At 44.8% G+C, this 27,252-nt stretch overlaps 1 protein-coding gene across 1 annotated transcript in view; it reads right to left on the bottom strand.

The window, feature by feature from the left end:
- The window catches only part of TBKBP1 (TBK1 binding protein 1), a 267,510-nt gene that overhangs the window by 205,034 nt on the left and 35,224 nt on the right, over positions 1 to 27,252 (bottom strand). The window contains exons 2-3 of the mRNA XM_082271866.1: positions 21,691 to 21,786; positions 3,322 to 3,426 (exon numbers count right to left, since the gene is read on the bottom strand). Coding sequence (XP_082127992.1) covers positions 3,322 to 3,426; positions 21,691 to 21,786 — 201 coding nt within the window. The remainder of the gene's footprint in view (positions 1 to 3,321; positions 3,427 to 21,690; positions 21,787 to 27,252) is intronic.

Below are 27,252 nucleotides of genomic sequence, written 5' to 3'. Positions count from 1 at the left end.
TATATAGCATGAACATCTTTCTTCTCTCTACATAAGAGCATCCCTGAAGAAGATATATAATACTACAGTATTTGAAACGCGTCGGATGTCTATGTAGCTCTGTTTTTGCCCTATGAAGATATGAAGGTCATGTTCATACACTCATGCTGTGATTACTGTACCCTATTTCCAGCCGCATGTTTTCAACATGTGTTCTTAATATTTGATACAATAAAGATTGTTTTTCTACAGAAGTTGGAGCACATTTGTCTATATTGCCAATTTGAAATAGTCCTTCTACAATGAGGGTATCCTTTTCTCTTTGTTATTGAGAATGTAAATCAACTCTGTATGAGGGGACCCCAGAACCTGAAGTACCCCGGGCCCCCCAAGGTCTAAATCTGGGCCTACCCGTAACCCAGAGTGGGCAATTGCAAAGCTGAGCCACTTTCAAGAAGAAACCACGACAATATTGTCAGGATTCACCCAGCTGCCTGACTGACATTTTACTCCACCTATCAGCACATCCCTGCCCAGCCTGTTGCTCCAGTGAGCACTGGATGAGCAAAGCAGGGTGCAATGACTGGCTGCCACTGTGAGCAGCCCTGAGAGTGTACTGATCAGCAGTCATGTCAGCTCTCGGACACGAGAACTGGCATGAGGCAACTTAATTGTCACAAGAATACTGCAGTATGGCAGTGGGTATGTTTTTTTTTTTTTTTTATTAACCCCAAACCTTCCCTTTTAATATGATGGCACAATAAAGACTTGTTTTGCTCTCTAAAGAGTGTGGTTTCCAGACTACCCTTTCTTGATAAAGGGGGACATATATTTAAAATTTTCTATATTTAGGTATGTGTTAATCATTTAGATGTAATAAATAGCAAAATTTTGACTGTTCAACTTCATAAAATGTAAAGACAAGTTTTGAAATCCTGGGGCCAGTCTTAGGCTTGGTTCACACTTGTGTAATCACAGACATTGCATGTGATTCGCACCGCACTGCTGTGCAGATCACTTGTGATGTCTGTACAATGCAAATTCAGCCATACAAACCGTTTGGCTGAAATTGCCGTCTTAAATATTTATGGGACCCTGGGCAAACATTTTCTTGGGCCCCCCATGCGATTTCACTCTCCACCTGCTCTGAGACATACAATAAATAGCAGCTAGACTCAAAAACAGTTTACTGAATCAGATCAGGCAGCAATTGTGATTGGTTGGCACTGACAGGCTGCTAGAGGTTACAGCACACATTATGGCTCACTGTTTATTTGCTAGAGGTTACAGCACATGACTACTGTTTGTTGATTGGTTTCTAGAGATTACTGTACAATAATACTGTTCACTGATTGGTTACTGGAGGTTACTGGACACCCTTACCAATCACTGTTTGGTTGATAAAGGTTACTGCACATTATTACTGCTCACTGATTGGTTGCTAGAGGTTACTGCATATCCTTACCACTCAATGATTGGGTGCAAGAGGTTAGTGCACATCATTACTGCTCACTGATTGGTTGCTTGCCTGCACACCATGGACTGGGGAGGTGAGGAGACCCATCAATAGATAGAAAACTCCTAGGGATACTAGGACTCCTGGGATCAGTGGCATTGCTGGGGAAAGGGGGTGATCAGTGGCAATGCTGAGGGGTAGATGGGATCAGTGGCAGTGGTGGGGGGATGGGATTAGTCAGGAGGCAGTACACTGTGGCAAATTCTGAATCATGTAAAGCAAAGCTGGAAATCTTTGGCAAGTATATAGTGGGGGATTCTACACTGACCTCCAATGTGAGGGGGGCTTCTACACTGACCTCCAATGTGAGGGGGGCTTCTACACTGACCTCCAATGTGAAGGGCAATTTGCACTGACCACAATGTAACCGACAAATATAAAGAGGGATTTCTACACTGACACCAAAGTAATAGGAGCAGTTACACCAACCACCAGTGTAAGGGGGGATATACAATGACCTCCATGTAAGGGGGAGTTTACACTGACAACCATTGTTGAGGAGATTAGTACTGACCACCAATGTAGGGTGACACTTCTTCACTGACCATCAATGTTAGGGGGGGTTTACACTGACCACCAATGTAAAGGCAATTCTGTACTCACCACCAATGTAAAGGGAAATGTACACTGATCACCATTCACCAATGTAATGAAGAAATTACACTGACAACCAAGGTAAGGGGGATATTTACACTAGCGACTAGTGTAAATGGAAGGATTGTACACCAAGCCCCAATGTAATGAGAAGATTTACACATTTAGCCTGCATTCACATTTCAGGAACGCATGCAAAATTGATTTCCTGACACCACAGAAACAAGCTGCCCTTTAGCTGGTACACAGCAGTGGCATTAATTGCTAATGACACCCTCACGCATCTGTTGAGATGTGCGTCACATCCACCAAAATTCACGGTCCTGTGCCACCATGGTATTTTGAAAAAGGGTTCCACCTCTAATTTGCTTACCTTTGCAGAGCCTACCTTTGGTAGGCTTAAGTACCACAGTTGTAGGCTGGACTTTCAAGCATGCCCCTTTACCTCACCAGTGGGCAGCATTCAACAGAAGTGAAGGTGGATATGACCTCAGGGGGTCATGATATACATATGAATGCTGCCTCTATTTACAGAACATATCAATGCAGTTGGTCCGTGGCTTTTTACATATTAATGCCACGTGATTTACATATCATTGCAGGTTATTTACATGTAAACTGGGTCTGCAGGTGAGTCTGCACAAGGTAACGGGGCAGAGCTGGGCAGCATTTGTAACAGAACTTCACAATGAGATATCGGGATACAGCATGGGACTAAATCTTCAAGAGACAAGGGAATTTAAACTGGGATAGTTGGCACATATGGGGCAGCTGCTTTGGGCCCCACAACAATGATGGGGCCCAGGGCAGCTACCCCTTTTGCCCTGCCTTAAAGACGGCCCTTTTCGCACCAAAATGGTGCAGGACCCTTTTTTTGGTCCACACTGGAATCGGATTACATAGGTGTTTAAGCCTATGTTATCCAATTCTTGCACCATTTGACAGTTCGCACTGCGACCCGCGAACCATTTTTAGGGTGTCATTAACTTTATATTGATACCCCCAGCGGTTTGCAGATCTCGATGTGAACCACTGTGTGATGCAGGAACCGGCACTGAATCGCAGGGTTTCCCACATCACCCCAGTGTGAACCGGGACTAAAACAATTCATTTATTTAAACCCAAGAGATGCTTTAGTGTCAACATCTAAGAGTGCATGGCCAGCTAAGTACACACTACCCTTAGCTTTCTTCTCATGTACATAGGAAGTGTCTGCATGCCATCCAACTCACCATTTCACTAAGTTCTTCATGCAGCTCACTTCTCTCCGCACACATTTTCTCACAGGCTCGCACAATTTCTCCCAGCTGTTCTTCCTTTTCTTGGTTGTTCTGAAGCTGTAGAAACATAATATAGCTAAAGCAGGCTTGTTACCGTTCCCACACATTGGGTCCCATCTTTGAAAGTGTAAGCACTGAGAACATTTTGTGCAGCCCCACAGCCATCCTCTGCAAATTGACTGGTGGCGTCCAAAGTGGTTTTGTGGCTGTTGAACAAATATGTATTATTTATTATATATTTTTGAGTATCCCAATATCCCACTTTGCCAGCAGTATTTATTCTGTTTCTAATTAAGGGGTAACTGCACTTGTGATCTGGGTGATCAATGTACATGGCAGAGATTTTGGCAAATTCCTACCTTTTGTTGCTCTAAAGAAATAGCTGTTTATTCACTTGCCTACTGGCCACTTTTACCCTCTTCCTGCCCAAGCCAATTTTAACCACTTTAAGACCGGAAGATTTTACCCCCTTCCTGACCAGGCCCTAGTTTGCGATTCGGCACTGCGTTACTTTAACAGACAATTACGCGGTCAATCAGCGCTGTACCCAAACAAAATTTATCCCCTTTTTTCCCCACAAATAGAGCTTTCTTTTGGTGGTATTTGATCACCTGTGCGATTTTTAATTTTTTCGCTATAAACAAAAAAAGAGCAACAATTTTGAAAAAAAACAATATTTTTCACATTCTGTTATATAACAACATTCCCAACAAAAAAATAAAAAATCTAAATTTTTTAACATTTTAGGCCAATTTGTTTTCTGCTACATATTTTTGGTAAAAAAATTGCAATAAGCATATTTTGATTGGAAAAAGTTGTCGCATTTACTAACTATGCAAAAGTTATCGCGTTTACTAACTACGGCAAAGATTTATGTAATTTTTATTGTTTTTTTTTTTTTGCGAGACTGCGACATCGCGGCAGCCAGATCGGACCCCTAACTGACATTTTTGACACTTTTGGGGGTACCAGTGACATTACTACAGTAATCAGTGCTAAAAATATTCACTGTTACTGTAATCATGACACTGGCAGGGAAGGGGTTAACCCTATGGGTGATCAAAGGGTTAAATGTATGCCTCATGGTTACTGACGTGTGTGGGGGGAGGGGGTTCTGTGACACAGACAGAGATCGCAGGTTTAGCTATACTGAATCCTGTGATCTGTCACTGAGAAGATCCGCCTGCTTTGTTTACATAAGCAGGCGGGTCTTCTCACACTTTCCCTGACAATCAGGGAAGAGAGGCGATGATCGTCGCCTCTCCTTCTTCGGCCCGACTCCCGCTCTGTCTGAACACAGCGGGAGCGAGCCTCCGGCGGCGCACGTGCCGCCAAGACCACTAGGAGTCCAGCGACATAGGTGTACGTAGCTGGACCCAGGGGAGCCAACCTGCCGCAGTAATATCACTGTGAGCAGTCGGCTAGTGGTTAAGCTTTCAGCGCTGTCTTTGAATGACAATGGCATGGTCCTGCAGCACTGTACCCATATGAAATTTTTATCATTTTTTTTTCTCACAAATAGAACTTTTTTTCTGGTGGTATTTAATCAACACTGGGTTTTTTTAATTCTTGCTAAACAAACTAAAAAAGAACAAACATTTTTGAAAAAGAAAAAAAACGTTTGCAAACAGATTATTTTTCTCCTTTATTGATGTGTGCTAATGAGGCTGCACTGATGGGCACTAATAGGCAGCACTGATGGGCACTTGTAGACAGCACTGATATGCCCATAGGTAGGTCTGATGGGCACAAATAGGCTGCACTGGTGGGCACTGATGAGGAGGCACTAATAGGTGACACTGATGGGCACTGATGATGCGGCACTGATAGGTAGCACTGATGAACAATGTTAGGCTGCACTGGTGGGCACTAATGAGTTCACTTGAATCTGCCCCTTGAAAGATATAAGATGATGAGTCTGACCCAGCTTGTATTGTGAAGCACGAAACAAAAAACTTTGACCATCCAATGTTTTTCTTTTACAGCACATGGCTTGTGAAGCAATTGTATATGCTATATTTTTTTTTTTTCCCGACAAATGGAGGTCTCCTGAGTGGGGGGAAATCTACATGCAAAGAAAACCACTGTAAAACTAGTATCGGCAATAAATATACAGTATCTCACAAAAGTGAGTACACCCCTCACATTTTTGTAAATATTTTTTTTATCTTTTCATGTGACAACACTGAAGAAATGACACTTTGCTACAATGTAAAGTAGTGAGTGTACAGCTTGTATAACAGTGTAAATTTGTTGTCCCCTCAAAATAACTCAACACACAGCCATTAATGTCTAAACTGCTGGCAACTCAAATGAGTACACCCCTAAGTGAAAATGTCTAATTGGGCCCAAAGTATCAATATTTTGTGTTGCCACCATTATTTTCAAGCACTGCCTGAACCCTCTTGGGCATGGAGTTCACCAGAGCTTCACAGATTGCCACTGGAGTCCTCTTCCACTCCTCCATGACTACATCACTGAGCTGGTGGATGTTAGAGGCCTTGCGTTCATCCACTTTCCATCTGAGGATGCCCCACAGATGCTCAATAGGGTTTAGGTCTGGAGACATGCTTGGCCATTCCATCACCTTTACCCTCAGCTTCTTTAGCAAGGCAGCGGTCATCTTGGAGGTGTGTTTGGGGTCGTTCTCATGTTGGAATGCTGCCCAGAGGCCTAGTCTCCGAAGGGAGGGGATCATGCTCTGCTTCAGTATGTCACAGTACATGTTGGCATTCATGGTTCCCTCAATGAACTGTAGCTCATGCAGCCCCAGACCATGACACCCCCACCACCATGCTTGACTGTAGGCAAGACACACTTGTCTTTGTACTCCTCACCTGGTTGCTGCCACGCACGCTTGACACCATCTGTACTAAATACGTTTATCTTGGTCTCATCAGACCACGGGACATGGTTCCAGTAATCCATGTCCTTAGTCTGCTTGTCTTCAGCAAACTGTTTGCGGGCTTTGTTGTGCATTCTTTAGAAGAGGCTTCCTTCTGGGACGACAGCCATTCTGACCAATTTGATGCAGTGTGCGGCGTATGGTCTGAGCACTGATAGGCTGACCCCCCCACCCCTCCAACCTCTGCAGCAGTGCTGACAGCACTCATACGTCTATTTCCCAAAGACAACTTTTGGATATGACGCTGAGCACGTGCACTCAGCTTCTTTGGTTCACCATGACGAGGCCTGTTTTGAGTGGAATTTGTCCTGTTAAACCACTGTATGGTCTTGGCCACCATGCTGCAGCTCAGTTTCAGGGTCTTGGCAATCTTTTTATAGCCTAGGCCATCTTTATGTAGTGCAACAATTCTTTTTTTCAGATCCTCAGAGAGTTCTTTGCCATGAGGTGCCATGTTGAACTTCCAGTGACCAGTATGAGAGAGTGAGAGCGATCACACCAAATTGAACACACCTGCTCCCCCATTCACACCTGAGACCTTGTAACACTAACGAGTCACATTACATTGGGGAGGGAAAATGGCTAATTGGGCACAATTTGGACATTTTCACTTACGGGTGTACTAACTTTTGTTGCCAGCAGTTTAGACATTAATGGCTGTGTGTTGAGTTATTTTGAGGGGACAGCAAATGTACACTGTTATACAAGCTGTACACTCACTACTTTACATTGTAGCAAAGTGTCATTTCTTCAGTGTTGTCACATGAAAACATAGAATAAAATATTTACAAAAATGTGAGGGGTGTACTCACTTTTGTAAGATACTGTATATACACTATATTGCCAAAAGTATTGGGACCCCTGCTTTACACGCACACATTTATTGGCGCCCCAGTCTTAGTCCGTAGGGTTTAATATTGAGTTGGCCCGCCCTTTTGCAGCTATAACAGCTTCAACTCTTCTAGGAAGGCTGTCCACAAGGTTTAGGAGTGTGTCTATGAGAATGTTTGACCATTCTTAACTACCTCAATACTGGGCACTTAAACCCCCTTCCTTCCCAGACCAATTTTCATCTTTTAGCGCTGTTGCATTTTGAATGACAATTGCACGGTCATGCAACATTGTACCTAAACCAAATTTGTGTCAATTTTTCCCCACAAATAGAGCTCTCTTTTGGTGGTATTTGATCACTGCCAGGTTTTTTCTTTTTTGGTGCACAAATAAAAAAAGACCGAAAAGTTTGAAAAAAAAAAAAAAGTTTTTTTGTTTAGGTTATAAAATTTTGTGAATAGATAAGTTTTTTCCTGCACTGATGAGCACTGATGACGCCGCACTGACAGGCACTGATGAGAAGACACTGATTGGGTGGCACTGATGGGGTGGCACTGATGGGGTGGCACTGATATGCAGCACTGATGGGCACTTATAGGTAGCACTGATATGCAGCACTGATGGGCACTGATATGTGGCACTGATAGATAGCACTGATATGTAGCATTGGTGGGCACTGATAGGCAGCACTGATGGGCACTGATAGGCAGCACTGATGGGCACTGATCGGCGGCACTGATGGGCACTGATAGGTGGCACTGATCGGCACTGATGGACGGCACTGATTGGCACTGATGGGGGGCACTGATGGGCACTGATAGGCAGCACTGGTGGGAAATAATGGGCACTGGTGGACAGCACTGGTGGATGGCAATAACGGGCACTGGTGGGCAGCACTGATATATGGCATTGGTGAGCAGCACTGATAGGAGGGCACCACTAGCAGGCTGTTTGCCATCCCTGGTGGCCATGGTGGGCATCCCTGGTAGTCATGGGTGGGCATCCCTGGTGGCTCTAGTGGCATCCCCTCCCCCCAGGGCTGCACTGGTAATCAATGTTCTGATTACCAGCACAGACCCCCCCCTGTGATCAGTGAGTACTTGAAATACTCACTGATCACCCCAGCTCCAGTATCGATCCTCTTCTTCTCCTCCCTGACAGCATCTGTCAGGGAGGAGAAGAGATCGAAACCGTTACAACGCCTGTATTTACATTGCATGACGGCTGTGATTGGACACAGCCGTCATGTGATCAGGAGGGCCAATCACAGGGCCCTTCTGACGCATCTTGTTGCGCTGTGTCCGAGGGACACAGGCACATCGAGGCTGCGCGTGCACGCGGCGGCGCGATCTCGCTCCTTCTGAAGGACGTTCCGGGAACGTCCATTCAGAAGGACGAGACTCCCACCCGGCCGTATATGTACAATGGCCGGGTGGGAGGTGGTTAAAGAAGTGCATTTGTGAGGTCAGGCACTGATTTTGGACAAGAAGGCCTGGCTTTTAGTCTCTGCTCTAATTAATCCCAAAGGTGTTCCATCGGGTTGAGGTCAGGACTCTGTGCAGGCCAGTCACATTCCTCCACCCCAAACTCACTCATTCATGTCTTTATGGACCTTGCTTTGAGCACTGGTGCGCAGTAATTTTGGAAAAGGAAGGAGACATCCACAAACTGTTCCAATAAAGCTGGGAGCATGCAATTGGCAAAAATGTCTTGGTATGCTGACGCCTTGAGAGTTCCCTTTACTGGAACAAAGGGGTCAAGCCCATCCTCTGAAAAACAACCCCACACCATAATCCCCCCTCCACCAAATGATTTGGAATAGTGCATAAAGCAAGGTCCATAAAGACTGATGAGCGAGTTTGAGGTGGAGGAACGTGACTGGCCTAAATAGAGTCTGACCTCAACCCGAAAGAATACCTGTGGGATGGATTAGAGCGGAAACTACAAACCAGGAAGAACGGTCAATCATTCCCATAGACACACTCCTAAACCTTGTGGACAGCCTTTCCAGAAGATTTGAAGCGGTTATAGCTGCAAAGGGCGGGCCAACTCAATATTGAACCCTACAGACTAAGACTGGGATGCCATTAAAGTTCATGTGTGTGTGTGTGCGTAAAGGCAGGCATCCCAATACTTTTGACAATATTATGTGTATGTATGTATATGTATGTATATGTGCACGTGTGTGTGTATAAACAGTGTATATATATATATATATATATCAATCTTGCAGGTGCAAGCAATCAGGCCCTCCCACAGTCCACATATAAGAAAAAAGTCCAGGATTGCTGCACACTATATTTATTGAAAAAAAAAAAAAAAGTATATACAAATATAAATATTCAAAAGTTCCAAATACAACAATTTCGGGCCATAAAAATGTGTTTGCCCTTCCTCACGTAGTAAAAATCATAAATAATCCACGTAATTTCAATTGCCTTATATATAGTTATCTTACACCGGAAATCAATCAGGTATTTAACACTTTCTACTACACAAAAAATCTTCATTCATTGTCCCCTTCGTCTCAGAATGAATGCTGTATCAGCTAGATTTCCCTTCCATAACACAAGAGAAAATCCCAATTCATACCTAATATCAAAATATGTAAATGAAGAAAAAAAGTAAAAAAAAAATAATGAAAACCAAAAACTTCATTAACCAACATATATCACATAAAACAAAACACAGAACCCCTAAAGGACCGATCTCAACTGTTCATAAGAACAAATGTAGATTGAAATCTGAATTTAACACTTTGGGGCTAAGGATATCTAAACGGTTTATCCAATAAACCTCCCGTTTTCGAAGTTTAAGTTCTCAGTCTTTTACCACCCCTCCTATCATGTGGAATGGCTTCTATTACCATAAAACGTAATTGGGATACAGTGTGTTTCATTTCGACAAAACGTCTAGCTAATGGGAGTTGGGTCAGTTTATCTCGTATAGAATACGTGTCTAGCTACGCGATCTTTCACCTTCTGTGAGGTCTCCCCAACATTGAGGAGACCACACTGACATTTGATCACATAGACGACAAAAGATGATTGGCATGTATGATATCCCTTGATATCTATATTAATTCCTATATAGGGATGATTCAAAAATGTACCTTTCTTTCTTTTTTAATACCATTACAAAAACTTGCAAGCTTAAACATTGCTTAAACAGTGTTTCAGAATTCAATATTCAATCCTGTAGCACTGTAGCTTGCAAGTTTTTGTAATGGTATTAAAAAATAAATAAATAAATGTACCTTTCATCATAAATTGCACTGAATGCAATTCAAACAAGGATATGATCCATGACTAGGAGTAGGAGGACCCAGAAATGTTCTAGAGACACTGGCATTGTGACGAAATTTGTCTGATCGTACCAATCTATTGTACAATGTTCTTCCCCTGCGATATGCAGAGAACGGACATTGTTGAAATTCAGTTACCTGTGAATAATTTTCCTTCAATATTAACCAATGTTTCCTCAGAATGCCATGTATATGTTTAGAAAAAAAATGGTATTGAGAAACGAACGGTAATCGTTTTTTATTATCCCTAATGATCTTTTTATCTGAAGTTTCATTTCTAACCAATGAGGTTACTGGTTTAGGATAACCCCTACTTTTTCTCCATCTCATCAAGTCGATTTTCTTTCTGGGAGGGATCACTAACTATTTTAACTCGCATGAACTGACTCTTAGGTATAGACCTAAATACCCCCAGAGCAGAGGCGTAACTAGAACCTTCAGGGCCCCGATGCAAGAAACCATGAAGGGCCCCCCAGACCCCTGGCCGGGGCCCTTCCCTTCAAGCCCGGGGCTCTTCCCACTAATCCTGGGGCCCTTTACTCTCGTTGCATGGCCTTTTATTATGGTCCCGAAGCAGGATCCTTTCACAAGTTCTGCAGTGGGCCCCCTTCCTGCAATCTTGGGCCCTCCGCCCAGTGGTGCAATGCCAGGGCCCGGTCGCAAGTGTGACCTTTGAGATCTTGGAAGTTCACCTATTGGTTTGCTACCGGGCCCCCTGGAGCATGGGGCCCGGTAGCAATTGCAACCCCTGCAACCCCTGTAGTTACGCCCCTGCCCCAGAGGATGAAGGCTCTTATGGCAAAGCAACTGGCTTTACATATAAATCACTATGTATGGAATCCCCATGTTTTCTATTTTCCTGCACCAGCGCATCCGTGGCGTCTGCCAGAGGGTCCTGAGAGCGTGCCACAAACCTCTGCACTTTCCTGTTGATCCGGGACACCAACAGATCTACTACTGGAGTGCCCCAACGAAGGCACAACCGCTGGAACACTTCCAGATGGAGAAACCATTCCCCTTGATCCAAAGTCTGTCGACCGAAGTAATCCGCCTGCCAATTTTCCACTCCTGGAATGTGAACAGCGGAGAGAGCTAGAACAAAGCTTTCGGCCAATCGAAGGATGCCTGCCACCTTCAAGGCCACAAGGACACTTCTGACGCCCCTTTGGTGATTGACATAAGCCTCAGCCCGTGGCATCGTCCGACTGAATGCACACTGGACAGCCCTGAAGGTACTCAGTCCAGTGGACTAGGAAAAGCCTGACCGCTCTCAGCTCCAGAACATTGATTGGTAACCTGGATTCTTCCAGGGACCAGACACCTTGAGCAGAAAGCTTGCAGAGAACACCTCCCCACCCGGACAGACTGGCATCCGTGGTGACAACTGCCCCATATAGGGGGGGAGGAAGGATTTTCCTTGCTTGAGCGTCTGGGCCGAAGCCACCATATCAGGGACTCCTAGGTCACCTGGCTCAGCTGGATCTGGTTGTCCAGGGAATTTGGATCTTTGTTCCATTCTCGTGTGGAATTGAGCGAAAGGGGCAACCACAAAGGACGACCCCATCAGTCCCAGAACTCTCATACAAGTCTGAAGGGACAACCATTTGCTGGACAGCAACAGCTGAATTGCAGTCTGGAGCTTTTGAAGTTTGTCCCGAGGAAGAAACACCCCGGCTGAAGAGGAATCCAAAGTCAGGCCCAGATAGTCCAGTCTCATGGAAGGAACCAGGAATGACTTCTGAAGGTTCAAAATCCACCCGAACTCCTCAAGGGTTCTCATGGTGATCTCTAAGTTTGTCACCAGCACCGTGGGAGACTGCGCACGGAAAAGCAGATTGTCCAGGTAACCCAGGATCGATAAGCCCCGCTGGTGTAACAAAGCGAGGACCAGAGCCAACACCTTTGTGAAGACCCGAGGAGCAGAGGCGAGACCAAAGAATAACGCCACAAACTGATAGTGATCCTCTCCCACGGCAAAACGGAGAAACCGTTGATGTCCTGCACATATCGGGATGTGAAGGCAGGCATCTATGATGTCTATGGAGGCCAAGAAATCCCCCTGATGTAGGGAAGCCACCACCGTGCGAATGGATTTCATCTTGAAATTTTGAACGCGCACGAAGCAATTCAGTGCCTTTTAGGTCCAGAATTGGACACACCTTACCCTCCTTCCTGGGGACCGTAAACAGGTTTGAGTAAAAGCCCTGAAAACATTCCTAGTACAGAACTGGGACTATTACTACTTGTTACTTCTTGTTGTAACAGGTCCTGTACTGCCCCAAAGAGAACCTGTAAGTGATTTATTCATTGATACCCATTGAGTTCAATATGTCGTATAGCCAAGAAAAAATGCCTTTTCTGGATACATGACTAACTATTCATGGGGATTCCATACATAGTGGTTTATATGTAAAGCCTACTGATTGTAATCAGTTTCTTTGCTATAAGAGCTTTCATCCTCCGGGGGTATTTAGGTCTATACCTAAGAGTCAGTTCATGCGAGTTAAAAGAATAGTTGGTGATCCCTCCCAGAAAGAAAATCGACTTGATGAGATGGAGAAAAAATTGTTAAGTAGGGGTTATCCTAAACCAGTAACCTCATTGGTTAGAAATTAAACTTCAGATAAAAAGATCATTAGGGATCATAAAAATTTCAGCAATGTCCTTTCCCTGCATATCACAGGGGAAGAATATTGTACAATAGATTGGTACGATCAGACCAATTTCGTCACAATGCCAGTATCTCTAGAACATTTTTGGGTCCTCCTAGTCATGGATCATATCCTTGTTTGAATTGCATTCAGTGCAACTCTATGATGAAAGGTACATTTTTGAATCATCCCATATATAGGAATTAATATAGATATCAAGGGATATCATACATGCCAATCATCTTTTGTGGTCTATGTGATCAAATGTCCGTGTGGTCTCCTCTATGTTGGGGAGACCTCACAGAAGGTGAAAGATCGCGTAGCTAGACACAAGTATTCAATACGAGACAAATTGTCCCAACTCCCATTAGCTAGACATTTTGTCGAAATGAAACACACTGTATCCCAATTATGTTTTATATATTTAATAGAAGCCATTCCACATGATAGGAGGGGTGGTAATAGAGAACTTAAACTTCAAAAACAATAGGTTTATTGGATAAACCGTATAGATACCCTTAGCCCCAAAGGGTTACATAGTTACATAGTTACATAGTTACATAGTAGGTGAGGTTGAATAAAGACAATAGTCCATCCAGTTCAACCTGTGTAGGCATGTGTGGCTGTAATCATCTCCCATACCCCTGAATGTTCTGATCCTTGAGATGTAAGTCTAAGAGTCTTTTGAAAGCCACCATACTACCCGCAGAAACCACCTCTTGTGGTAGAGAATTCCACAATCTTGTTGCCCTAACAGTAAAGAACCCCCCACGTTGCCTGAGGTTAAAACGCTTCTCCTCTAATCGCATTGTATGCCCTCGAGTCCTCATGCAATCCCTTCGAATGAACAGCTTTTTTTCTAAGCTGGGATCCCCATTAAGATATTTATAAATTGCTATCATGTCCCCCCTCAGACGTCTCTTCTCCAGGGAGAATAAATCGAGCGATTGTAGACGCTCTTCATAGTCAAGGTCCTCCAATCCCCTAATTAGTTTAGTTGCCCTTCTCTGGACTCTCTCCAGCTCCAACACATCCCTCCTGAGGACTGGCGACCAGAACTGGACGGAATACTCCAGATGCGGTCGGACCAGAGTTTTATAAAGTGGAAGGATTATAGTCTTATCTCTGGAATGCATCCCTTTCTTTATGCATGCTAATATTCTGTTGGCTTTGGAAGCTGCCGCTTGACATTGCATGCTGTTTCCTAATCTATCATCAACCAATACTCCCAGATCCTTCTCCATTTTTGATTCCCCCAAGGGCTCCCCTCCTAACGTGTATTGTGATTTTATGTTTTTAGTCCCCAAGTGCAAAACCTTACACTTCTCCACGTTAAACCTCATTTGCCATGTCGTTGCCCACTCTGTTATTTTGTCCAGGTCATTCTGCAGGATATCTGCTTCATGTTGTGAAGTTATTGCCCTGCCCAATTTTGTGTCATCTGCAAAAACTGATATCGAACTACTGATCCCGACCTCAATGTTGTTTATGAATAAATTGAACAAGGTTGGTCCCAGGACTGAGCCTTGGGGGACCCCGCTTACCACCTCAGACCAGTCTGAGTATGCGCTGTTTATTACTACCCTTTGGACCCGCCTTTTTAGCCAGTTCCGTATCCAAGAGCAAACCCTGCTATCGATACCTGCAGACCTTATTTTATAAATTAAGCGCTTGTGGGGAACTGTATCAAACGCCTTAGCGAAATCCAAGTACACCACATCCACTGGTCTCCCCCTATCTAGCTCACAGCTCACCTCCTCGTAGAATGTAAGGAGATTGGTTTGACAAGAACGCCCATTTGTAAACCCGTGCTGATTACTGCTGATGATGTTGTTGTCCTTAGCAAACTCTACAATATAGTCCCTTATCATCCCCTCCAGAAGTTTACATACTACTGATGTCAAACTGACAGGCCTATAATTTCCCGGGATATGCCTCTGGCCCTTTTTGAATATTGGAATCACGTTAGCTTTCTTCCAATCCCCTGGTACATCTCCTGTCCTAATACTGTCAGCAAAGATCAGGAACAGTGGTCTCGATATAACTTTACTGAGTTCCTTGAGTACTCTCGGATGTATGCCATCCGGTCCTGGCGATTTGTTTGTGTTAAGTTTATCCAGCCTTTCCCTGATTTCCCCCTCTGTTAGCCATGGTGGCAAGTCCTGTGTATTACTACTAACCATACAGTCATGGTCAGTGTACCCCTCCTTTTCCTGTGTAAAGACTGACGAGAAAAAAGCATTTAGCACGGTTGCTTTTTCAGTGTCCTCTGTAACCATCCTCCCATCATTGTTAATTATGTGTGCAATATGCTCTGCCTTAGTTTTTTTGCTGTTGATATATTTAAAGAATTTCTTTGGGTTTTTTTTACTATCCTCCGCTATTTGTCTCTCAAAGTTGATTTTAGCCATCTTGATTTCTTGTTTACTTTTCTTATTTGCCTCCTTGTATTGCTCGAAAGCCGATACTGTGCCCTCTGATTTATACTTCTTGAAGGCCAATTTTTTCCCCCTAATAAGTTTTATGACGCTACAGTTTAGCCAGCCAGGTTTGGCTTTGTCTCTTCTAAATTTATTTCCCATAGGAATGCACTGCAAGATGCCTTTGCCTAATATGTTCCTAAAGCATTCCCATTTTTCCTCTGTGGTCAGGGATCCCAGGGTTTGGTCCCAGTTTACCTTTTCCATCATTGAGTACAATTTTGGAAAGTTTGCCCTTCTGAAGTTTAGGGTTCTTATGTTCCCCACTTGTCTTGTTATGTTGTTATTTACACTAAATGTGATCATCCTGTGATCGCTAGAGCCCAGGTTGTCCTGGACTCCTACCTCCGAGATTATGTCTGGGTCATTAGTGAGCAATAGATCCAGGACTGCGTTTTCTCTGGTGGGGGAATCCACCAACTGTGACATGTAATTATCCAGTAAGGTTTCCGTGAATAGGCGGGCCTTCTGTGAGTGTGCAGTCCCCTCTTCCCAGTCAATGTCGGGGTAATTGAAGTCCCCCAATACGATGACTGATCCCAATTTTGCCACTTTACCCATTAGTGCTAAAAATTCCAGCTCTACCTCCTCCCCTTGGTTAGGTGGCCTATAGCAAACCCCCACAATTACTTTCCCCTTTTCTCCTTCCCTATGGAGTTCAACCCACACAGATTCTAAATCCATGCTCATCCCATCCGTAATGTCACTCCTTTCTGTCACCTTTATATTGTTCTTGACATAGAGACATACCCCTCCCCCTCTTTTTCCTACCCTGTCCTTCCGGTACACCGAATACCCTTGGATATTGGCCAGCCAGTCATGTGAGGGGTCGAACCAAGTCTCTGTTATTCCCACAAGGTCTATGTCCTCCTCATGTACTAACATTTCCAACTCATCCATCTTATTAGCTAGGCTCCTGGCATTAGCATATACCCCTCTTAGTTTTAAGGAAGTTAAGCGCAATTGGCGGTTATGTTTATTCCTGTTTGGTCTGAGGTTCTCCCGCACAGACCCGCCAATTGACCTTGTGGACCTACTGTCGCTGCTGACACTACAGCTGCCTTCAGTCCTCTGCTTCCTCCTGACTGACTCTACTTCTGAGCCCTCCCCCCCGTCTCCTAGTTTAAAAGCCCCTCCAACTTGGTGGCCATCTTTCTCCCCAAAAGAGCTGTACCGTCCCCATTAAGGTGCAGCCCATCCTTACTAAAGAGCCGGTAGCCGACTGAGAAGTCAGCCCAGTTCTCCAGGAACCCAAACCCCTCCTTCCTACACCAATTCCTCAGCCACTTGTTAAGTTCCCTAATCTCCTTCTGCCTCTCCTGTGTGGCTCGAGGTACAGGCAGTATTTCAGAGAAAACCACCTTGGAGGTCCTTTTCCTCAATCTATTACCTAAGTCCCTGAAATCGTTCTTAAGGATCCTCCACCTACCTTTAACTTTGTCATTAGTGCCCACATGCACCATGACCGCTGGGTCATCCCCAGCCCCGCACAACAATCTGTCTGCCAGATCTGCGATGTGCCGAACTCGGGCGCCCGGTAAACAGCAAACTGTTCGGTTCACGAGATCTTTTTTACAGATTTCCCTCTCTGTCCTCTTGATAATTGAGTCCCCAACTACCACAACCTTTCTAACCTTTCCTGAGTTACGGCCCCCCTTCTTCCTGGAGCCGTCCCTCCCCTGGCAGCTGGGGGAGGGTGCATGCTCCAGCTCTGCCACCCCTGAGCTGATATCCCCCTCAACCTGCAACTCGACAGATTTGTTAGGGTGTACCAACTCAGGATTGGCCTCCCTGGCTCTCCTCCCTCTACCCTTCCTAACAGTCACCCAGCTGCGTACCTCTGCTTCTTGCGTCTCCTCTGTTCCTCCCTCCTCTATGCTGGCCCCTACCAGCGCCTGATAGGTAATGTCCAAGCTCCTTTCCAGGTTGTTGATGCCACGCAGTGTTGCCACTGTGTTCTGTAGGTCCAGGATCTGGTCTACCAGAGCAACAAGTTGCTCACATCTTGCACAGCAGTATTCGCCCTCGAATGGTTCATCAAGGAACGCATACATGCAGCAAGAAGTGCACTGAGTGGCATCCGCAATCCTGTCGGACATTATTACCCTCTACTCTATGGGGATAATGTTAACGACCTGCTCTTCCTTACCTACCCTACCTCTAACTTCCCTGGTACTAAACCTGGGGTACTCACCAGTCGCTAATATACTAACCAGTCGCTAAGATACTCACCAGTCGCAAAGATCCAACAGACGCAAGATACTCACCAGTCGCAAAGATCCAACAGACGCAAAGATACTCACCAGTCGCAAAGATCCAACAGACGCAAAGATACTCACCAGTCGCAACGATACTCACCAGTCGCAACGATACTCACTAACCGCAACGATACTCACCAGTCGCAAAGATCCAACAGACACAAGATACTCACCAGTCGCAAAGATACTCACCAGTCGCAAAGATACTCACCAGTCGCAAGGATACTCACCAGTCGCAAGGATACTCACCAGTCGCAAGGATACTCACCAGTCGCAAGATACTCACCCGATACACACCAGTTGCAAATATACTCACCAGTCGCAAGATGCTAACCCTCGCAAGATGCTAACCAGTCGCAAAATGCTCACTAGTCGCTAAGATACTCACCAGTCTCTAAAATACTCACGGTCGATCAGTCAAGAGCGCCGTCGGTCGGTCGCAGAACAGTCTTGTCGGTCGCAGAACAGTCTTGTCAGTCGCAGAACAGTCTTGTCAGTCGCAGAACAGTCTTGTCAGTCGCAGAACAGTCTTGTCAGTCGCAGAACAGTCTTGTCAGTCGCAGAACAGTCTTGTCAGTCGCAGAACAGTCTTGTCAGTCGCAGAACAGTCTTGTCAGTCGCAGAACAGTCTTGTCAGTCGCAGAACAGTCTTGTCAGTCGCAGAACAGTCTTGTCAGTCGCAGAACAGTCTTGTCAGTCGCAGAACAGTCTTGTCAGTCGCAGAACAGTCTTGTCAGTCGCAGAACAGTCTTGTCAGTCGGAGAACAGTCTTGTCAGTCGCAGAACAGTCTTGTCAGTCGCAGAACAGTCTTGTCAGTCGCAGAACAGTCTTGTCAGTCGCAGAACAGTCTTGTCAGTCGTTGACGGTCGCAAGCAAGGTCAGTCAGTCACAGATCCCTATGGTCAGTCAGTCACAGATCCCTATGGTCAGTCAGTCACAGATCCCTATGGTCAGTCAGTCACAGGATGGTCTGTCAGTCCGTCAGTCACAGGTCCCCAAAGCACGTCACACAGCTGCAGGGAGATACTCACCAGTCGCCGCTGCTCCTCCTCCCCTGCTTCCGTGAACCTCCCTCCTCAATACTGTGTGGTGTCCGTTCACCGCCGCAGCCGCCGCTCCGCCGTCTACGGCCGCGGCTTCCAGTCCCGGTCCTTCACGTCCTGGTCCCGCTCTCTGTTCCGGTCTCTCTGTCCCCTGTCCCCTGCACTCGCGCCGGCTTCTGGTGACCTAGTGCGGCTCCCCCGCACGTGTCACCCGGCTCTCCTCCACGCTCTCCTCTACACACACTCCTCCGGCTGCTCGCTGCTGCTTGCTCCTCCCACTTCCGGCTCGAAAAAAAAGGAAATTTTAAATTTTAGGGTTAAATTTAGATTTCGATCTACATTTGCTCTTGTGAACAGTGGATATTGGTCCTTTAGGGGTTCTGTGCAATATTTTTTATGTGATATATGTTGGTTAATGAAGTTTTTGGTTTTCATTATTTTTCTTGTCTTATTTTCTTAATTTACATATTTTGATATTAGGTATGAACTGGGATTTTCTCTTGTGTTATGGAAGGGGAATCTAGTTGATACAGCATTCATACTGAGATGAAGGGGGCAATGAATGAAGAGTTTTTTTGTGTAGTAGAAAGTGTTAAATACCTGATTGATTCCCGGTGTAAGATAACTATACAGAGCAATTGAAATGATGGGGATTATTTCTGATTGTTTCTACCCGAGGAAGGGCGTGAACACATTTTTATAGCCCGAAACTGTTGTATTTGGAACTTTTGAATATTTATATATATATATATATATATATATATATATATATATATATATATATATATATATATGTTTTTCTTTTTCAATAAATATTGTGTGCAGCAATCCTGGATTTATATATATATGTCTCATGCAGGCGTTGTCTGCTGGTCGCACCAGCATGAATATTTGGTGAGTAGAAGCTGTTATAGCTGCAAAGGCCAATGCAATATTGAACCCTACAGACTTAGACTGGGATTCCATTAAAGTTCATGTGCGTGTAAAGGCAGGTGTCCCAATACTTTTGGTAGTATAGTGTGTGTATATATGCTTTATGCAGACTTAACACCTTCCCAGTGCTGATCTACGTGACTTCTATTTTTACTCTGTTAGATTTGTTGCAGACACAAACTTGGGATCCTTAGCTGCATTGAGTTAGTCTGGGCTTCAAATGTTTTGGTCTATCACCAAGGTATTCCAGCATTATGCACATACACATACACCTCCCCTTCCAAAGAGGTCCTATGTACTATGCCTCTACTGTACCTAGATACCACCTCTTATCTTTCCTCTAGCAACTCCCTGTTCTTCTCATGTTCTTCTCCAGCCCAGTGGAGTACCCTAATTGCTTGTTAATTTAGCTATTCCATATTTATGCCGGTTTTTTTATTCTTTGCCTTTGGTCTATAGAAGAGCTATAAGAGCTAGAAACTCTTCATCTACATAACATAAACTTCACAGGTTTCTTTTAGTGACATTACCCGAAGTACGCTCCTTCGGGCACTGCCATATGCAATGAAAGGGGGACTCTGGTGTAAGGGGGAACTCGGTGGTCCCTTATTTAAGGAGGGGGGACTTTGGGGACCCTGATGTAAGGGGGACTCTGATTAAAAAGGGGGGCTCTGAAGGACCCTGATTTAAGGGGGGCTATGGGGACCCTGATCTAAGGGGGGACTTTGGTATCCTAATGTAAGGGGTAACTTTGTGGACCCTAATGAAAGTTTGCTCTCTGATGTAAGGGCAAACTCTAGGGACCCTGATTTAAGAAGGGGGCACTCTGGGGACCCTGATGTAAGAGGGGCAACTCTGGGGAACCTGGGACCCTTATGTAAGTGGCGGGTGACTCTGGGGACACTAATGAAAGGAGGGGAGACTTTGGGGACTCTGATGTAAGAAGTTTAGGCCTGGGGGGCCCAGGCATAAAGCTGTGTAAGGGGTCCCAAAATTTCTGATGGCTGCCCTGTTCCCCACACATTTCACCGACATTCTGGCACACAGCGACAGGATTGGATAATGTTAGCTGGAGACAAAGCCATCTCCTGCAAGCTTCAGCTAATCAGTGAAGAAGAGGTATTCAGCCAATGAGGTGCTGGGCAAGCCATCACTTCCTCCCAGCTCCCCACTCTACACAGAGCTAACGTTGGCAGGGAGGTGATTTGCATTTGCAGCCTTTTATATTTTATTTTTTGGGAATGGGGGGTGCAAGTAGCTAGTCTTGTATAGAGCGCAAAATAATCTAGCACCGACCCTGGATGAATGTTACCATCTTACTTGCCTACGGCAATCCTAATGAGTACAGCAGAAAAAAAATGTCTCAGGTCTGCATGGTTCTTTCTTAATGCCAGCGAGGTGTGCTCCTTGAAGATTACCTTAGGAGCCAAGAACGGGACGTATGCAGTATCTACCTATATGAGTTTGCTCTTTGCCTGTTAGCAAGTGACACCCTAATGAATCCATACTTACTTTAGAAAAGACGTTGCGTATAGCTGATATCTGGTACAAACATTTTCACATTTGTAAATGATCCCTACTGAGTAGCGTTATTATATAACTTGTCATGTTGTTCTATTTTCCTCTTGAGAATCCCCTCTAGGAGAAAGTGTAAGAGGTGGGTGTACTGTGCCAGTGTATGCAATATGTCATTATTACTATAAGTAGTTACTCTAGGAAGGAGTGAGGAGGAGGAATGTCATTATATATATACACATGAGTCACCAGGGTAGCAGTGCCAGCAGAAAGATGTGTGTGTGTGTGTGTGTGTGTGTGTATATATATATATATATATATATACACTGTACATATACATACACACATAGATCTGTAGATGGGCGGCAGCTGGGCCAAGCAAACATATTTTCCCACTCACCTCATGTTGTGAGGCCTCAGTTCGTAGCAGAGAATCCTCCTTGGCATCATCATATGGTGAAAAGTTCTCATCCCCAAATTCAGATATAATAGGATACTGCAGAAAAAAATCACACATGTCAGGCAAGTCTGTCCGAATAAAATAATTTATAAACCTAGCTGAAAATATAGCTAATCATACCCAGGCTGATAAGTCCACCCAACATTCCTTATTGCTGGCGGTGGACAGTTCAGTCTGCAGTAGTTTTACCTATTCACAATAATGATGAAAATACCTGTAAGATGAAAGCCATGGATCTACAAGACGAGTGGTCTCCAAACTGCGGCCCATGGGCTGAATGCAGCTCTTTTCTTGCCTTTATCCGGCCCTCAGGATACCACTCCTGACACCAGTGATGGGGTACAATTTCTCCCAATGACACCAACGATGGGGCACTATTCCTCCCAATGACGCCCAACGATGGGGCACTATTCCTCCGAATGACGCCCAACGATGGGGCACTATTCCTCCGAATGACGCCCAACGATGGGGTACTATTTCTCCCAATGACACCCAACGATGGGGTACTATTTCTCCCAATGACACCCAACGATGGGGTACTATTTCTCCCAATGACACCCAACGATGGGGCACTATTTCTCCCAATGACACCCAACGATGGGGCACTATTTCTCCCAATGACACCCAACGATGGGGTACTATTTCTCCCAATGACACCCAACGATGGGGTACTATTTCTCCCAATGACACCCAACGATGGGGCACTATTCCTCCCAATGATGCCCAACGATGGGGTACTATTTCTCCCAATGACACCCAACGATGGGGTACTATTTCTCCAAATGACACCCAACGATGGGGTACTATTTCTCCCAATGACACCCAACGATGGGGTACTATTTCTCCCAATGACACCCAATGATGGGGTACTATTTCTCCCAATGACACCCAACGATGGGGTACTATTTCTCCCAATGACACCCAACGATGGGGTACTATTTCTCCCAATAACACCCAACGATGGGGTACTATTCCTCCAATACCAATGACAGGACACTATTACCAGTCCTACTGACCACAGGTGCTATGTCTTTTATTTTTATTTTTTACTCCCATTGAACACCCAGTCAGAGGTATTGTTTACTCCTACTGATGCTGGGGCATCTTCTATTCCTGGGGGGGGCACAGTCCGGCCCCCCTAATGTCTGAAGGACTATAAACTGGTCCTTTGTTTAGAAAGTTTAGGGACTCCTGTACAAGACCAATATTTCAGCTGACCTGTATGGGCACTTGTTTCTTGTTGGCTTTTTGATAACCTCAATAACCTGGATGAGACCACTTTTTCTTTTTTCTTTGCGTTTTTCAGGGGAAAACTGATAAGTCCAACCTAAAACTAAAATCCCTGCATCTTTAGACCTCCATGATCTAACACTAACCTATCTAAGGCTGTAAAGAAAAAATCAATATACGTACCTTTTTTGAAGCCGATCCGACCCGATGCCGCGCTGAGCTGTCAGCCGTGGCTTCACTGTGGCGGTGGGTGCAGAAGACACAGCTAACAACAGAAGCCACATAGTAAGTCTATGGGTGACGTCTTATCCATTTCATTTCACAGCCCTTGTCAGCCGTGTCCTCTGCAGAGCTTCCTCTGCTTGAGATCAGCTCACATCGGCTCCAAAAAAGGTAAGTATACTGATTTCTTCGATACAGGGCTAGATAGGTTACTGTTAGAACGTGGAGGTCTATAGATGCAGGGATTTTAGTTTTAGGGTGGGCTTATACTTTAGTTTTGTTCATTTCTTAGTTTTAGTAAACCTGTCATAAATAAAACATAGATGATGCCCTTGTTGACCTTTTTAACCTAAAAATTCTAATTTCGTGACTGTTTTATATGAAGACTGTAAAGCCACACACCACTATTCCCTTGCTTTTGAAAAGCTTTATTAGTCTGCATTGGACAAATTACATTAAGGGATAGGATGTTTATATCCTAGTTTTTCCTTATTTTTTTTTCTGATATCTGGATAGAGAGAGAACGCCACTGTTTGTTATCATAGTGGTTCCTATTGGTTGACCACTTTGGATTTGGCTTCTCATGCCTACTTAACCACTTCCGCACTGCTCAATAGAGCTCTACTGCGGCAAAGTGGCTCGATAACGTCTGGCGACGTAGACCTACGTCACCAGACATTCCCCCTTCTCGCCGGAGGGTCGCTCCCACTGTATTCAGTCACAGCGGGAGTCGGGCCAGGGGAGGAGCGGCGGCGATCCCCGCTGCTCTTCCCCAATCGTCGGGGAATTGAGTGTGGAGATCCGCCCGCTTGTGTAAACAAAGCGGGCGGATCTCCTAAGTGACAGGCAGGGTCAGATTGCAGGGTTCAGCATATTTGAACCCTGGATCTGTCCCTGTGTCACACAGTCACCTCCCACCACACACGTCAGTAAGCACCAGGCATACATTAACCCCTTCCCTGCCAGTGTCATTTTTACAGTAACAGTGCATATGTATAGCACTGATTACTGCAGTAATGTCACTGGTACCCCCAAAAGTGTCAAAAATGTCAGTCAAGGGTCCGATCTGTCCGCCGCAATGTCGCAGTCCCGCAACAAAAAAAAAAAAAACGCAGATCGCCGCCATTACTCGTTAAAAAAAAAAACACCAAAAATGACAGAAATCTTTCCCTTAGTTAGTAAACGCAATAACTTTTGCGCAAACCAATCAAAATACGCTTATTGCTATTTTTTTACCAAACATAGGTAGCAGAAAACAAATTGGCCAAAAATGTAAAAAAATTTAGATTTTTACATTTTTTTGGGGCGGGGGGGGGAATTTCATATAAAAAAATTTGAAAAATATTGTTATTTTTTTTAAATGTACGCCGTTTTTTTGTTTATAGTGCAAAAAGTAAAAATCGCACAGGTGATCAAATACCACCAAAAGAAAGCTCTGTTTGTGGGAAAAAAAGGAGGTAAATTTTGTTTGGGTACGGTGTCGCACGTCTGTGCAATTGTCAGTTAAAGTCCCACAGTGCCGAATCGCAAAAAGTGGCCCAGACGTAAGACAGCAAAATCCTCCGGTGGTAAAGTGGTTAAAGGACTTACCATGGGCTCATAGCGAAACCCTTATCTTCCATTTATTATTGTCACCAATTTCCTTTATTTTATACTGACTATGATGACAGTTCTATTTTGTACTAAATTGTGCCACTCAACAATGTTTTTTCTTGTTACTTAAACCTTAAAGTGGAACTTCAGTCTCTCAATCAACATTGACTATTTTGAATCTTCATGCTGCAAACAATAGTAAATAGATAGGAAAATGTATCATATTTACATGTTTTGAACAGTTTTTTACATTTCTTTAGTTACTTCCTAATTTTTACGCCTAGGCAAATGATGTCATACATCCCATGAGTCTTCAAAAGGGGAGGAAGGGTTTTCTCAGCTAAGCACACCCTCCTATCTGCATGCCTGAGCTAAGGGCAGATGGAGTCCAGGAAGTAATTGCGACGTAAATCCACTACCCTACTTAAGATGACCATGGCCAGAAATACTAGGGTGTGTTTTTCTAAATAATTTCCCTGCAAAATAAAGTATAGAGACATGGATGGATGGGTGAGCTTACTCTTTAAAAAATGAATTAAATAGTACTTTTGATTTGTGGTACTCAGGTTCAGTGTAGTTCCACTTTAATAAAAAAGATTGAGACAGAAAAGCTTTATTAGTCCACCAGTAGGGGGTGAAATGTGTAAGGAGGAGAATGTGGGTTAGGGGGCTAAAGGCAAATACACTAAGCACTTGGGAAAGTGCAGTTGCATTCTACAGCTTGGAAAATAAGCTGCAGCTCTGCTGACTTTCATCATCCAATCACGTGCTACTAAAATGCATTTTTTTAATCTATTTTCCCTTGCATGTGATTGGGTACTCTTTGCAAAGTGAAACCTTACCTCATTTACTAAGGTCTGGAGCAACTGCACTTGCAGAGTGCAACAGCCCTCTGCAAAGTACACAGTCTATTTGCCTTTAGTAAATCAACCCTTAAGTGTCCCTGTCACTGCTGAACCAATAATCCTTTTGAAATGGAAGGAAAAAATGGAAGTGCTGTGCAAAGTCCTCATTTCCTCACAACAGGTTTTACTTTTAAGAACTTCAGGTATAAATGATCATTGAAATAATACTGTTTTTAAAAATTGTTTAAGTTTTATTTATTTTTATTTTTTTTGGGGGGGGGGGGGGTTGCAAGTAGCTGGTCTTGCCTAGGGTGCAAAATAGTCTAGCACCAGCCCTGTGTGTGCAGCTCCCCCCTCTTATACTTACCTGAGCCCGATCCAGCGCTGTGCAGGAGAGCAGCGGCTCTCTCCATTCTCTCTCTCCTCACAGGGCAGACTTATAGCAGTGGAATGCCACTGGCTCCTGCTGCTGTCAATCAAATTCTGTGACTAGGAAGCAGGGGCGGGGCCTAATCTCACTGTTTGTGTCAATGGACGCAGACAGCGCAGCTCAGGATCGGGCCCGCAGGTTTGGCACAATAGAAAGTGGTTAGCTATGGTGACATACTGAGAAGAGGAGGAGCCAGGAATGCTGGCAGGGGACCCGAGAAGAGGAAGATCGGGGCTGCTCTGTCCGAAGTCATTGTACAAAGCAGGTAAGTATAACAGGTTTGTTATTTATAAAAAAAATAATAATTTACAATTACTTTAACCACTTCCCGCAAATCGACGTAGCCCTACAGCTGCTGCAATAAGTGCTTGTACCGGGATGATGCCTGCAGCTAGAAGCATCATCCCGGTACCATTTTTTAGAGTCGGCGGTCGGCTTTCAGGTGGTAATGATCGAGTGGCTCCCGAACCGCATTGGCTCGGGAGCCGCTCAATCATTAAGCCAGCAAGCAGGAGGGGACGCCCCCCTGCCGCAACTCTGCCCGGGTCTCCTGTCCCACCAGGTGACCCGAGGAACCAGCGGGCACGTCCCGGATGCGGCTTCGATTGGGTCTCCGATGACGTAACCGGGTTACTCGGCTGCTAAAGATTACCGAATTTAAAAAGTGAGTGTATTCAAAAATGCAGTTTTTGGCATTTTGAATACATGGAAGTGTAGTGGAGGGGTCTGGGGTCTTTTAGACCCCCGATCCCTCCATAAAAAGTACATGTCACTGTCTATTAGCCCCGGTTCACACTTGTGCGTGTGCGGGGTTCGCATGTAATGTCGGAGCGCACTGCTCCGACATTACATGCGATCGGCTTTGCGGTGCGAGTTTAGCCATACACTTTGTATAGCTAAATTCGCACCGCAGCCGCAACAAACACGCACAGGGACCCTTTTTTTCAGCCGCATCAGGATCGGATCGCACAGCGGTTCACACTTGTGCGATCCGATCCTGTGTGAACTGCACGATCGCACTGCAATATGCGATCAAACTGGGGGTGTCGTTAAGATTACATTGACACCCCCAGCGTATCGCATATGGCAGTGTGAACTGCCGGGGGTGCGTGTGCGATGTGGGAACAGGCTGCGGATTCGCAGCCTTCCCGCATCGCATAAATGTGAACCGAGGCTTACTGT

The sequence above is a fragment of the Pelophylax lessonae genome (assembly GCF_965119305.1).
Source record: "Pelophylax lessonae genome assembly, chromosome: 11".
NCBI classification, from domain to species: Eukaryota; Metazoa; Chordata; class Amphibia; order Anura; family Ranidae; genus Pelophylax; species Pelophylax lessonae.
This window is presented reverse-complemented; position numbering and strand designations above follow the sequence as displayed.